The sequence below is a fragment of the Rhinopithecus roxellana genome, chromosome 21 (assembly GCF_007565055.1).
Source record: "Rhinopithecus roxellana isolate Shanxi Qingling chromosome 21, ASM756505v1, whole genome shotgun sequence".
Lineage (NCBI taxonomy): Eukaryota > Metazoa > Chordata > Mammalia > Primates > Cercopithecidae > Rhinopithecus > Rhinopithecus roxellana.
The window spans coordinates 6,504,249-6,519,764 of NC_044569.1; the positions used below are offsets into that span (position 1 = coordinate 6,504,249).

The 15,516-nt window shown below is 42.6% G+C and overlaps 1 protein-coding gene across 5 annotated transcripts in view; it reads right to left on the reverse strand.

Annotated features, from left to right (window-relative positions):
• Positions 1-906: 906 nt before the first annotated feature.
• The window catches only part of FAM210A (family with sequence similarity 210 member A), a 58,769-nt gene continuing 44,159 nt past the window's right edge, over positions 907-15,516 (reverse strand). For all 5 annotated transcript variants that reach the window (XM_010375512.2, XM_030926207.1, XM_030926206.1 and 2 more), the window contains 2 exons: positions 7,014-7,125; positions 907-1,946 (listed from right to left, as the gene is read on the reverse strand). In XM_010375512.2, coding sequence (XP_010373814.1) covers positions 1,713-1,946; positions 7,014-7,125 — 346 coding nt within the window. In that variant the 3' untranslated portion in view covers positions 907-1,712. The remainder of the gene's footprint in view (positions 1,947-7,013; positions 7,126-15,516) is intronic.

Consider the following 15,516-nt stretch of genomic DNA (forward strand, 5'->3'; position numbering starts at 1 on the left):
GTCAAAACAAGGACAATCTAAAAGGAGGCCATTCCCTCATCCAATTAGCAACTGAAGGGTTAGAAATGAAATAATCCCTGTTGGAGCACAGGAAACAGACACACACATACTCAAACACACCCCACCACCCCAGCAACGCTCACAGCTGACAATGGCTGAATTCCATTACAAGCAAATGATTTAATGATAGCTTTGTTATTAAAAAAAAAAAAAAAAAAATCATCAGCTGGGCGCAGTGGCTCACGCCTGTAATCCCAGCACTTGGAGAGCCCGAGGCGGGCGAATCACAAGGTCAGGAGATCAAGACTATCCTGGCTGAGACGGTGAAACCTCGTCTCTACTAAAAATACAAAAAATTAGCCGGGTGTGGTGGTGGGTGCCTGTGGTCCCAGCTACTCGGGAGGCTGAGGTCAGGAGTTGGAGACTGGCCTGGTCAACATGGTGAAACCGCACCTCCACTAAAAATACAAAAATTAGCTGAGTGTGGTGGCACACGCTTGTACGCCCAGATACTTGGAAGGCTGAGGTGGGAGGATCACTTGAACCCGGGAGGCAGAGGACGCAGTGAGCCAAGATCACACCACCGCACTCCAGTCTGGGGGAGAGAGGGAAGCTCCGTCTCAAAAAAAAAAAAAAAAAAAAAAAAAATCAAGTAGAATGCTCAAACAAGGATAATCTCCCTTCAATGCAAGACAAAAAGCAGCAGCCACAATTTAAAACTTTACTTCATAATGAAATCAGCATGAATTCTGAAACGAAGACACTGGGAAATTGCACTGGTTTGCGGAGGCAAGGCCCGTGCCTACCCCAAGGAGTTAGCAGTCTCCATGACAACCTGACTCCATTTTTAGTCTCCCAACCTTTTTCTGCTTGAGAACCACGAGCCTGAGTCACTGGTGAAAAGCATTTAACAATAAATTTAAGGTTTAATGATTGTTCACCTTTCCTCTGAAAGATTAGCTGAGAAGGACACAAATAATTCACGAGAGGTTTATGTTTGAGGCGATCACCACCAATACACACTTCGAAAAATACCATCACCACATACATATTTGCTTAAAAAAAATATGATACGCTTCAGGTAAAAATAATTTTTAAAGGGTCCATTTTTCATTTTCGTACAATCAATACATCGTATTTACATATATATGACTGAATCTTTATTTTCTTCATATAGGAGATTTTAACTGGTAGGTAACTGCTCTATTCTGTTTTTATAGAAAGAGTAAATATCTTCTTATTCACAGGCAGTTTTGATGATGCTAGTTTGTCTCCAAATTACATACTGAATATAGTTAAAACCTTAATGAATAACATAAAAATTAAGATCCAGTATTAACAGCCTATTTTATGGGTCACACTGGTTATTCAAGGAGTCAGCTGCCTACAGTGTGCGTCAATTACAGCTGCAACAAAACAGAAATCAAGTGTGGTTCTGAAGACCTTGAAAAAGAAGTATGACTTCTAAGACGTTCACCACTGCTTAATACTGCTACTGATGGGAAATTCTTACACTGGGTTCATTTCTTTCCTTGTAATAACACTGATTTTTCTAGTGATATTTAACTTTAAAAAGGTATTTTACTTCTTTAACCCTCAGAGAACTAGTATATTTAGGCGACTAACCAAAAAACTAATCAGACACATGTATCTTTGCCCATAGTTTCCAAAGGGTTAAAGTGCAGGAATTTTCTATACTGCTATAAGGCACCTTATTCCGCTTTTTTCTTAAAGGAAACTTTTTCTTTGGTTTCTTGTAACTTTTCAGTGAGTCTATCTTTTGTTTCTTCCATCTTCTCTGTGATAAGCTCCTTTGTTTCCTCCATCCTGTCCTGTAGATACTCCTTGACGGGTGGTGGCGTGGACATGTAGCCATGACTGCGCAGGTACTTCACAGTGAAGGATGTTCCTCCCAAAGTCACGGTATACCGAGCAGGTGTTGCAATCTTAAGCAAAAAGCAAACAGAGACAAATCAAAACCTGGTTATTATCGTCATCTTAAGCAAAAACAAGTTAAAATTAAAATTCTTGGTAGTAACCAATCAGAATAAATTGCCTCATTGTTTCACAAAGCTAATGTAGTAATATCCTATATGGTTTTCCCTCCTAACAAGAGACACTTCTTCTGTAAACTCATTTTATGAATGTTTGTCCTCTACACAATCCTGACCCAGATAACAGAATCATAGCACTGATGTCCCTAATCGCATGCTAGTAAACTTGGGGAACAGCTCAACCTGGAAATCAGAAACAGGGCTCGGTACCACTAAAAATAACAAAGGAACACATGTTTCTATTCCTTAAAACCCCTGTCATCCTGCCAAATGCTTTCTATCTGGAGCTAAACTAGAACTGAATGTCTTCAAATAGTAAGAGGCAGAGCATGAATCCACTCTCTGTCGGATTTAGGTTAGCTTCATTTCCAAATCCCTTTCCTTTGACTTTTCCAAACCAATGCTACCTTCTCATTACAATCTACCCTGAGTCTCAAACACTAGCCAGCAATTTACATGAGGCCAAAAGTAGTAAAACGGCTGTAGACACGCACAGGTTTAACGTTAACTGGAACTTTTAGGACCAATAGTAAATAGCAGATGACTGGTCCAAGAGAAACGTAAAAGTAAAAAGGCTGCATCACATTCTAAGTCAAAAATCAGGCCAGGTGCAGTGGCTCACGCCTGTAATCCCAGCACTTTGGGAGGCTGAGGTGGGTGGATCACCTGAGCTCAGGAGTTCAAGACCAGCCTGGTCAACATGGTGAAACTCAGTCTCTAATAAAAGTACAAAAATTAGCCGGGCATGGTGTCAGGCACCTGTAATCCCAGATATTCGAGAGCCTGAGAGGCAGGAGAATCGCTTGAACCCGGAGGCGTAGATTGCAGCAAACCAAGATTGCACCATTGCACTCCAGCCTGGGCAACAAGAGTGAAGTTACCTCTCAAAAACAACAACAAAAAAAAATCATAGCTGTTGGCAGGTACAATGGCTCATGCCTAAAATCCCAGCACTTTGGGAGGCTGAGGCAGGAGGACTGCTTGAGTTCAGAAGTTCAAAACTAGTCTAGGCAACATAATGAGACCCTGCCGTCTCTTAAAACAAAAAGAAAAAGAAAGAAGTAAAAGAAAAGAAAAATAATTAGCCGGGAGTAAGTGGCATGCACCTGTAGGCCCAGCTACTTGGGAGGCTGATGCAGGAGGACTGCTCAAGTTTAGGAGTTCGAGGCTGCAGGGAGCTATGACTGCACCACTGCACTCCAGTCTGGAAAACAGAGCAAGACCCTGTCTCAAACAAAACAAAACAAAACAAAACAAAACGCACAGGTGTGCCGTATAACAAAACTCTGAAAGAGCTGTCTGCTCTAATTTCTCTCCTAAACACGTTAAGCAAGCTTTCACCCATACCTCTTCACCAAAACTGCTTTCAAAGTCACAGTGACCTCTACAAAACTAAATCCAGTTGTCACTTTGGAACCAGCTCCTGAACCACTGGAACCATTCAAGACAGCTTTCACTTCCCTTCACTTGGCTCCAGGCCCTCAACTTGCTGGGCTTCCTTCTGGTTCATGGCGGCTTCTCATTTTTGCCAATTCCTCCCCTTTCACCCACCTCTGAACATGGTGTGACAACAATCGATCCCTGGGCCTCTTATTTTCTCTACCTATCTCACTCTCTGGTCTTTAGTGCCATCTATACACAGATGATTCTTAACTATAATCTCCAGACTGAACTTTTCCCCTGAATTCCAGTATGTACAACCACCTCTGGAGATTTGCATGTCTAATAAGATCTCAAACTTAATGCACGTGAGTCACTTAATAGGGACACGTTCTGAGAAATGTGTCATTAGGTGATTTTGTTGTTGTGTGAAACATCACAGAGTGTACTTACACAAACCTAGATGGTACTGCACATCAGGCCACAAGGCACAGCCTACTGCTCTTAGGCTGCAAACCTGTACAGCACAGCACTGCGCCAAATACAGCAGGCAATTATAAGACCACAGTAAGTATCTGTATACCGAAACTATCTAAACATAGAAAAGGTATAGTAAAAAAATGATATTCATAAAAACATGGGACCTATGGGACCATCACTGTCTGCAGTCCACGGTTAACCGCAATGTTACTGGGTGGCACATGACTGCATGTTCAAAACTGACTTTCAGATCTTCAACTGTCCTACTTCAAACCTGCTCCTCTCAAAGTCTTCCTCATCTCAGAAAATGGAAATTCTATTCTTCCAGTTGCCCAGGCCAAAAACTTACAAGAAAGCTTCAATCCCTCTTTCTTTTCCATAATTTATATCCAAACCATCAGAAAACCCCAGCAACCACGTCTTTAAAATATATTGAGAATCCAACTACTTCCTGCTACCACCTGGCTTGTGGCCACTTCTGCCTCTCAACGCAAGTACTGTAATCACCTCACCTCACAACAGGTCCCTTGGCTTTTCCCTTGGTCCTGCCATGGTCTGTTTAGAGGAGCCAAAGTGATTTTGATGGAACAGAGGCAGGATGCTTAAAATTGTCCAGTGGCTTTCCCTGTCCTCAGGGTAAAAAGCGAAGTCCTTGTCAGGGCCGACAAGGCTTTCTTGATCTGATGACACGCCATTCTCTGCCCTCTTCACTGATTCCAGTCACACTGGCTTCCCTGCATCCCTTAAATACTCCCAGGATCCTGCAGCCTCAGAACTTTGCCTTTCGGGTTTTCTCTGTTCGGAATGCTTCTCCCTCTTGGAGGAGCAACTATCTCACCTTCTCAGAAAGGTGTGCCATCTCCCATTGAAAAACAAATACCACAAACATACCCCCATCCCTAGTTTCCTTTCTTAGCACTTACCATCATCTGTGTGCACATACTTTGTGTGTGCGTGCATTTCTAACTTTATCTTGTCTCCCCAACCCACTATCACTCACTACACTATCTGCTCCACGAGGCAGGTATTTTGCACTGTCTTCTTTGATTCATTTATTCCCAGTACCTAGAATGGTATCTGGCACACAGTAGAGGCTAAAACTCTGGGTGTATTTCAAAGACATGACGAGGCAGTCAGTGAATACATCCTGCAGCCAGCTGCCACCAGACCACACAGGCCACACTGCATCTGGGGGCTTTGTCTTGATGAAGCAAAAAATCTGTGTCTGTTGTTCTATTTGAGAAACTATGGGTTACAGATAACACACAGGAGAATCCCCTCCATATCTCCTACTTCACAGAGGAATAGTGAGGGGGAAACACCACTGGCACTCGTCTTCCTACCATGACGCCTACAGCTTCATTTTCAATCCCAACTCCACAAACACGTGCTGAGCATTTTATTCACCTACAGAACACAATACCAGGTGCAGTGCAAAAACAACAAGAAAGAAGAAATGATTCTGAATTCCTGGGAGCTCCTAATCAAATAGAGAAAACAAACACTGAACACCTAGCACAGACTGTGCTATCAACTGTCATGCTATGGGAGTGGGATAAGGAGCAATTAAATTAGGGAAGGTTTACATCAGCATGATAGTTTGACTTACTCGGGTTAAAATTATATCCACCATAACTAGAAACTTGATAATTTTTAAATATAATACACTTTAATGTAGAAAAACTCAACAATTGTTAGCCCTCTCATCAAGATTGTAATAAAAGAGGAAATCTACCAAGATTTCAGAGGATGCTAATGAGGATGACAGAATGAAACAATGCTACTTTTGAGTAATGCTATAAAACTGTAATTCTCAGATATTCTTATACAACAGAAGTAAAATAAAACATCTAGTTTCTCAGTGTTTTCCACCTTCTTAGGTAGAAGTTTCACAGACTCTCAAAAGTATTTGTCAATTTAGAAAATGAGATTAATATGGCTAAACTCCACAATTTACAGTGAGTCTTCCCTTCCGAAATGAAGACCCATAGGCCTGGAAGCTGTCAAGATGATGCTGTCAGGCCAGGTGCAGTGGCTCACGTCTGTAATCCCAGCACTTTGCGAGGCCGAGGGCCGGCAAATCACCTGAGGTTCAAGAGCAGCCTGACCATCAGGGAGAAACCCCGTCTCTACTAAGAAAACATGAAATTAGCCAGGCGTGGTGGCGCACGCCTGTCATCCCAGCTACTCAGGAGGCTGAAGCACGAGAATCGCTTGAACCCGGGAGGCAGAGGTTGCGGTGAGCTGAGATCGCACCATTGCACTCCAGCCTGGGCAACAGGAGCGAAACTCTGCCTCAAAAAAAAAAAAATATATAAGGTTAAAATCTAACAAAAAAGGGTTTATAAGACAATCTGGATTAAACCTATTTTACTTGCTAAGAAAAGATAAACTATTAACAACAGTGAAATAGGGGACCTCCTCTTTCGGCTTTGGAGGCCCCGTCCTCCTGTCCCTGTACAGGGGAGCTTCTTCCTTCTCCCTTCCTTCTTGCCTATTAAACTCTCTGCTCCTTAAAACCACACACAGAAAACAAAACAAAAAACAGTAAAATAAACGCCAAATTTTGCTAACGAGTCAGGTGGCACGCAGATCACTGAATAAGAAAAATAAATACAATTAATATCTTAAAACCACTGTATCTCCATTTATCAACAGGAGCAATGTCAGACAGATGACTACTACCACGGAAAATCACACAAGTCTAACAATTATCTGATCACAGCAATTTATGAATGATCTACCAATTTTTAAGGCATTTCTTCCTAAAACCACATTTTCACTTCCGCTTTATTTTGTTATCTTGTACTCCCAGCTACTCGGGAGGCTGAGGCAGAAGAATCACTTGAACCCGGGAGGCGGAGGTTGCAGTGAGCTGAGATGGCATCAATGCACTCCAGCCTGGGCAACAAGAGTGAAACTCCATCTCCAAACAAAAAAAAAGTGTTATCTTACATTATTCACCAGACATATCAGAGATGAAATACAGTGTTTCAAGTGACAAAATACAATTGGACACTAACAGGGAGTCTCATGGGGAAATGAGCGGGTCACTGGTGAGGTCTGAGGAGCAATGGGTTTGTCACAGTCAGTACCCACCTTAAACAAGGCATATGCTGTGAGTGCATTTCCACTCTGGGAGTTTTTCAGGATGCTTACCACACTGTCAGGTAACCCAATGAGTTCTAGAAAAGGAACGACATTCACTCCTCTACAAAAAAAAAAAAAAAAAAAGGTAACTTTCATATGTACAAACTTTTAAGGATATTTTCAAAAATTATCTGAAAATACCAAAACCACACTATAATTTTATTAAATTTTGCTTAAAAGTTGATTCTACATTATCAAGCACTTTACCTTTACTCTAAGAGAACATCTTACCTGATGTACAAAATGCAACATACACACAAACATTACATCACGTGGTATCTGACCGCCTACAACCCCTATTTGCTTCATGTGGGCATCCTAGTATGTTTAGAAAAAGAGGCGGTTATTAGAATAAAATTAGCTGCTTTAAGTAAAGTATGAGAAAAGGATTAGAATCATTTGCCTGGTCTTAGTTTCCTCAACCAAATACCACTTCCTTAGAATGCTCCAACTCACGTTTTAAGACCTAAAATTTTTACCTTTAAAATTACATGGGTTTTTGTTTGTTTTTTTTTTAATTTTTTTTAAACCGAGTCTTGCTCTGTCGCCAGGCTGGAGTGCAGTGGCACAATCTCGGCTCACTGCAACCTCTGACTCCCAGGTTCAAGCGATTCTCCTGCCTCAGCCTCCTGAGTAGCTGGGATTACAGGCACGTACCACCACACCCAGCTAATTTTTGTATTTTTAGTAGAGACGGGGTTTCATCATGTAGGCCAGGATGGTCTCCACCTCCTGACCTCGTGATCCGCCCGCCGCAGCCTCCCAAAGTGCTGGGATTATAGGCGTGAGCCACAGTGCCTAGCCAATTACATGTAATTTTATGTGTAACATTGCATTGTAAAAAGCAAGAGACATTTTAACGTCACATTAGTGTGTTATCATGCAAAGAATAAATGATACTATGGGTTTGATGAAAACTTCACTTACGCTAAAAGGATGCCTCTATTAACATTCTTAAGGCAGGTGAAGAAGCAATTAACATATATCACAACAAATTTCTGGAAGCAGGAGAGAAGGCAGAGAAAGTCTCCAACCTTAGCCGTGACTTCATTTCGAGTTTCCTGATTATTAACAATTCTGAGCCGTGACTTCTTCATTTCCAGTTTCCTGGTTAACAGTCCTGAGCCCTGGCTTCCTCATTTCCAGTTTCCTGGTTAACATTCCTGAACCCTGGCTTCCTCATTTCCAGTTTCCTGGTTAACAGTCCTGAGCCCTGGCTTCCTCATTTCCAGTTTCCTGGTTATTAACAGTCCCGAGCCTTGGCTTCTTCATTTCCAGTTTCCTGGTTAACAGTCCTGAGCCCTGGCTTCCTCATTTCCAGTTTCCTGGTTAACAGTCCCGAGCCCTGGCTTCCTCATTTCCAGTTTCCTGGTTAACAGTCCCGAGCCCTGGCTTCCTCATTTCCAGTTTCCTGGTTAACAGTCCCGAGCCCTGGCTTCCTCATTTCCAGTTTCCTGGTTAACAGTCCTGAGCCCTGGCTTCCTCATTTCCAGTTTCCTGGTTAACAGTCCTGAGCCCTGGCTTCCTCATTTCCAGTTTCCTGGTTAACAGTCCTGAGCCCTGGCTTCCTCATTTCCAGTTTCCTGGTTAACAGTCCTGAGCCCTGGCTTCCTCATTTCCAGTTTCCTGGTTAACAGTCCTGAGCCCTGGCTTCCTCATTTCCAGTTTCCTGGTTAACAGTCCTGAGCCCTGGCTTCCTCATTTCCAGTTTCCTGGTTAACAGTCCTGAGCCCTGGCTTCCTCATTTCCAGTTTCCTGGTTAACAGTCCTGAACCCTGGCTTCCTCATTTCCAGTTTCCTGGTTAACAGTCCTGAGCCCTGGCTTCCTCATTTCCAGTTTCCTGGTTAACAGTCCTGAGCCCTGGCTTCCTCATTTCCAGTTTCCTGGTTAACAATCCTGAGCCCTGGCTTCCTCATTTCCAGTTTCCTGGTTAACAGTCCTGAGCCCTGGCTTCCTCATTTCCAGTTTCCTGGTTATTAACAGTCCTGAGCCTTGGCTTCTTCATTTCCAGTTTCATGACTATTAACATTTTACCACAATGGCTCTTGCTCTCCCTGGACACTGTGACCCTTCATCCCTAAATTAGAATGAAGACATTCACCTACACAAACATCACATTTATAACAGACACGATAGTCTACAGTTAATCTATAATCTAGATGACAGTTTCCTAAACTGTCCCAGTATACCCTTTGTGGCTATTTTTCCTGTCTCTCTAGTCTGCTTTTCTCTAGAAGTGCTTCTCAGCATTATACGGTGGAGGAGGCAGGATGTCTTTCTTGACATTCAGATTTCTGAAGCATGCAGGCTGGCTACTTTTCGAAGGACCCCTCTCAACTTGGGTTTGTCTGATTGTTTCCTCAAGATGAGATTCACGTTAAGTACTTTCCACAGGAAAACAACAGAACGGACACTGTCCACCTCAACACATTACAACAAGGGACACATAAAGTCAGTCTGTCCATCCTTAGTGTAGCAGGACGAGCCACAGACAAAACCCCCAGACACCAAGTTAAAGAAGGAAGGGCTTTATTCAGCTGGGAGCATCGGCAAGACTCACGTCTCAAGAGCCGAGCTCTGAGTGAGCAGTTCCTGTCCCTCTTGAGGGCTCACAACTCTAAGAGGGTCCACGTGAGAGGGTCATGATCGACTGAGCAAGCAGGGGGTACACAACTGGGGGCTGCATGCACCGGTAATCAGAACAGAACAGGGCAGGGCAGGGATTTTCACAGTGCTTTTCTATACAATGTCTGTAATCTGCAGATAACATAACCAACTAGGTCAGGGGTCGATCTTTAACTACCAGGCCCAGGGTGTGGCGCCGGGCTGTCTGCCCGTGGATTTCTGCCTTTTAGTTTTTACTTCTTTCTTTGAAGGCAGAAATTGGGCATAAGACAATATGAGGGGTGGTCTCCTCCCTTATTCCTCCCCTTTGAGAACTTCACTCAACAGTGGGAGTTCTCACTTTCATTCTCACTACGCATGTCTTCTTGCAAGACAGATCGACAGATTCATACAGTACACTTGTGCTGAAGCATTCTGGTGAACTAAGGTAGTGATGAAGCTTTTTACCATTTGAAGAAGTACAGGTAGCAAACAAGGGAGCAGTAAGCAGGTTCCTATTACTATTACGACTCCTATTGTAAGAGTTTTAAATCCTCCTAGCGCTGGGAACCATTTTCTAAACACGGCCCCAGGATCAAATCCATGCCACACTTGCACGGGCACATGTGCCAGTTTTGTCATATCTCTAACAATGTCTTCATCTACTTGCCCTTGACCAACTATGTGTAGACCAGCAATTAGTAAGGTTAAATTTCCCACAGACCCCTCCTTCAGCTGCTAGCAAGTAGTCGAGAACCAATCTATTTGGATAGACAGCATTTCTCATCTGAGTTTCTTGCTGGGCCAGAACAGTCAAGGCTCTGCCAGTCTTATTCGTGATTATTTCTAAGACAGCTTGTAACCATACGATTCAGCTGACCATGCAAATGGGGATCTGGTATCCCCACGAGCCGTCTTGTGCCCAAGGACCAGGCACATAATATTGTGTGATTCTCTCAGGGGGCCATTCATCATCTTTCCAATTTCCTATAGCTATGCTTCTCTTCTCACAGGAAGCCTAGACAGGGAAGCCCAGGAGTTCGCCTGTCTTTACGGGCAGTAGGAAGAAAGATGGTTGAATAGTGCCAATACCACAACTACCTGCCCACTGGCTGGGTAATCTGGTGTAAGCTCTATGCCCACACATCCAGTGTAATCCAGTGGGGGCTGTCCAGTCCCGGTGGGACTCCGAGTGGTTCCACACGGTTTGTAACTTTGGGAATTTACTAAACGGATTTTTCTCAGTGTGGTTTGAACTCCACTGGGTGGCTGTGTTTGTTATTACCCAGTTTTTGCCCAAGGCAGCTGAGTCTTCCCACAGGAAGAGTGACGTCCTTCCCCACTCCTGCTATACAGTATTGTCTAATGATTGAGGCTTTTAGGACCCAGAAGTGATCAGGGTGATTCTTTTGAGCTGGGAATTCATCAGGAACTGGGTCTGCAGGTACTAATTCTCGGGCTTCCCATGGCCACTGATCTCCCATTACAGTTCCTCCACATACACAACATGAAGTGACAATAAGAGACTGGGCTACATGCTCAGTTAACTGCAAAAACAAATTTCTTGTTTTTCCTGGAATTTCTGGTACTGGCACATTCAGTTCATCATAGAAGGTTTGAAATACTGGCTCAGGAAAGCGTTTATAAACTTCTCCTCAAACCACGATATCTACTCGAGGATCCAGTCCAGCCCCATCAATTCCTAGGGTTACACGCTCCCCTTTTTTCCAGTGAGGATCAAGGGGGTTGGTTATTACTAGTTCTAAGGGGTTACGCAGACCACTGGTACAGGAAGGGCCACTTTTCCCTTTCTGAAGGTGGACAGGATCCTCTTCATTTTTTATACAAGTAGCCTAAATGACACAAGACCCGTATCCAAATTCATTCCCACACAGTCCTAATTCTGACACATGTACTTATTTTCTGCCATATGGCCTCTTTCCTAATTAACAGAACCACATCCTATTCCTAACTTGTTACTATTAACGACAGCACAGGCATCAAACTTCAAGGTGACTTATTTGGACACCCCTTCTTCTTTTCTTTTGGCTAACACTTTACTCGTATCGTTTATGAGCCCCCACCAGTCCTTAGTCTTTAATCTTATTTCAACAACTGTGGTCATGGGAGGCTCAGATGGGTCATAACACACATCAGGTTGGTCGTTTCCTGGGCTACATACCTTGTATAGAATAGCATTATACAAACAAGTTCTTTCTAGAGTCCCAGTACACTTACAATAACCATAAAATAATAGGACTGTAGCAACTTTTTGTCCTACCTCAGTGACTTGATGTACACACTGGGAAGAGTCCTCAGTCTGAGGAAGGTCAGTTGAACTCCTTACTGGACAAGCCCAAATTTTAAGGAAAATGAATCCCGTGATGAATTTTCTCATGCTTCAGCCATGTGTGGACCAGTCAGCTTCCCAGTGTGACTGGAGCAGGGCTTGTCGTCTTCTTCAGAGTCACTCTGCAGGCACTGGCGAAGCCGCTCCCACCCACGTACAGCTCACAGTCCACTGATGTTCAAGGACGGTCTCCGAGGTTGGGCCCTCTACAATAAACGGAGTCTAACACCTCTACACAGTTATGTTCAACTGGGCTCTGTGATCCCGGGAGCAAGGTGGCAGAGTTTAGGGTATTGCAAACTTCAATGGTTATGTGGGGATTTTCACATAGCAAGCTTTGGTACTTGGTTAATCTAGCATTTGCTAGCCAATGACGGTCTTTGGTATTCATCAAAGTTACCACAGCACGGGGACCTTTACATTCAGGTTTTGCCCAAGGGTTCATTTACCTGCTTCTTGTGCTAACAGGGCCATTGCTGCCAGGGCGCTTAGACATGGGGGCCAGCCTTTAGAAACCCCATCCAGTGGTTTTGAGAGATAGGCCACTGACCTTGGCCAGGGCTCCACAGTCTGGGTTAAAACTCTAACTGCCATTTTTTCTCTTTCTGACAAAAAGGGTGTAAAGGATTTTGTCAGGTCAGGTAGTCCCAGGGCTGGGGCCGACATGAGTTTTTCTTTTAACTCATGAAAAGCTCATTGCTGTTGGTTGTAATAGATGTAGTTTATCCAATTTACATTTTTATTAACTGTCACCCACCAAAATATTGACTCAAATCCTACAGCTATTTGATTTCAAGCTTTAATTTGATCTGGTATTCCCCAAGGGACTCCAATTGTGTCTAAATAGACGTGAGAGTCAAAAGACCCATTAGGGGCTTCTCTCGCTTTACAATGTCTTATTTTTCCTCCCTCTGGTTGATGAAATGCCAGGGTGAAAGGGATAGCCAACTGGCTAAAGTACAAGTGCCACGCTAGTTATTCGGCAGAGTGCCCAGTAAAGGTCCACCACAATACCACCACACATCCGCTGGGGGATGAATAAGGGCTGACTGATTGATAAGCCCTTCACAATTCTGAAGCTCACTGCATCCCTTCAGGTCTCCAAGGAACGCTAAGTTTCCTCCCTGTCATGAGAGAACCGAAGTGAACTCAGTGTTGGGAGACGGAGGCTGGATGGCCCTCAGGGGCTGACCCGCACGCAGGGTGCCGGACTTTGGGGTATAGCAGAGAGAGCTCGGCATGACTTATCACTTCAGGCTGTAGAATCCTGGAAAAGAGCTACCATGCAGCCCATGCCTGGTCAACTGGAGGACCACCTTAGTGGAAGGGGGACAATCTGGGCCTCTGGCCTGCCATGTGCCCAAGCATAACAACTGCTTTTGTTTCACGTGCGGATGGAATATTTGATCCATTCCAATCAAGCATTTCCATCTTGGTATCCTGTCTTAATTGCCAACATTTGTTTTAAGTCTTTAACTTCTATGATCCTCTAGTAAAATGAATGTATGATTTCAGGAAATTACAAAAACCAGTTGGGGCAGTCCATCCTTGCTCTTTAGTGGTCCACAGAATGTTGGACCAACTACAGCATAAAAGCTCTATATTGGGAGCAAGACTCCTGGTTAACACTGGAGTCTTTACCAAATTTCCCCAGATTAAATGGTCCTAATTTACTAATGCCCAGTCTGAGGAGAGTCAGGAGGGACAGAGGTACTTTTCTGAAGTAGAGAGCTGTCTTTGACTTGGCCACAGGGTATAACAAGGCAAGCATTAAATGCAATACTTTGAGGCAAAATTGACTTGGTTAATAACTAGATGGTCAGCAATAGAGCGAGGAAAGAAGAAACAGTAATAGAATAGATGAAAGAGATTTTTCTCAGCTTTAGTTTGGTAGGGTTTTCCCCTGGGACTATGGCCCACAATTCTGGAGGGGGTGGCACTTTCTTGACTCAGTTGTGATGAGTCCATCCTTTTTTCACTGTATGAACAGTCTTGGTGGTCAGCAGCACAAGGTAGGGTCCTTCCCAGGCTGGCTTGAGTTTCCTTTCTTTTCACCCTTTGATGAGAACGTGATCTTCAGGCTGGTGCTGGTTTACCGGAAATTCTAGGGGTGGTACATGTGCTAAAAGACTTTTACTTTTGAGGGAAGGGAAAGTGGAAGATAAACCAAGTATGTAATTTCTAAGACACTGATCTTTTGTTTTAAATGTGGGAACATCAGCAGTGGACTTTATAGTCCTTGGTGCCTTTCTACTGAGAAATTTCCGTTAGCACTTATTTTTATTAGTTTTTGGACCAAAGAAGCCAAGCACCATTTTATATTTGACAATGCTTCCTGTATGATTTTTATACCAGATAAGCTAAATTTCACCTTTATATTAGTGTGTTATTAATGTTAAACTTCGTTTTAATAAAACTTTGTATACATATTTATTCAATTTTTTTAAATGTCACACCATAAGGTAAGATTTTTATAGACTCTTTTTAACCTCTTATGATCTTTGTTAAAGAGCAGGTTAGTGCTTTAAGAAAAACCTGTTGTGTTTTTACTTTAATGTCCAGTTCACAGAAAAACCAATAATACCCCTTTAACTTTAGCTAGTATGTTTATACACAGAATTTTCTTTATAATTAAAGTTTTAAAACTTGCTTAAACCTTCAAAACAATAATTTTTTAACCTTTTAATGTAGGTAAAAATGTACATTTTTATACTTCCTTATAATCCTTTTATCAAAAGTATATTTTACTTTCCTTATACACCTTGCACATCAACTGGTTTTTTTTTTCAATAGTTGTATACTAAGGAGGCCTAGTTACTTTTATATTATACAACATTTCTTCCATAAATTCCCTTTTTAACACTTTTCTCTATCACGACTTTCGCAGACAATTCTTTGAAATGCCGCAACTTTCTGACTTAATACAAACGTTTCTTTGTTTAAACAACCAGTTAATTCATTTCAGGACAAGAATTTACTATATAACCTCTTTTTACATAAACTCTGCCCCCTCCCCGCCTTTTGTTTTGAAGATGATTAACCATTCTTTTCCAAAGCGAACTTTCTTTATGTCGGTGGACTGGACTGTCTAAGGCCACAAGATCAGAAGTTACCATAATACATGTCACCTGTTAACTCTTAGCAAACTTTACTTTTGTTGAAAACCTTGTAAGTTAGGGATTTTAATTATCCTTTGCTATTAATAAGACCTTATTTTGTCCAAATTAACTCAGTAGTGACGGCTTTTTTTTTTTTTCCTTCAGTTACCCGGGAGGAACCATCGATCATCCTGTCCTGAAAGGAGCTCCTCCTAGGTCTGGTCGGACCTTTGCATGGTAATTAAGATTTAGATGCCCTGTTAGGAAAACTTCTGGGTTAAGGGAATTTTCAGTGGTTAATGTTAAATCATCCCTTTTTTATTTTTTTTAACTACTTGGATATTTCTCTTTCTTTCTTTGACTTTCTGTCTTTCTCTTTTTGACTTTCCTTTTGCCTCT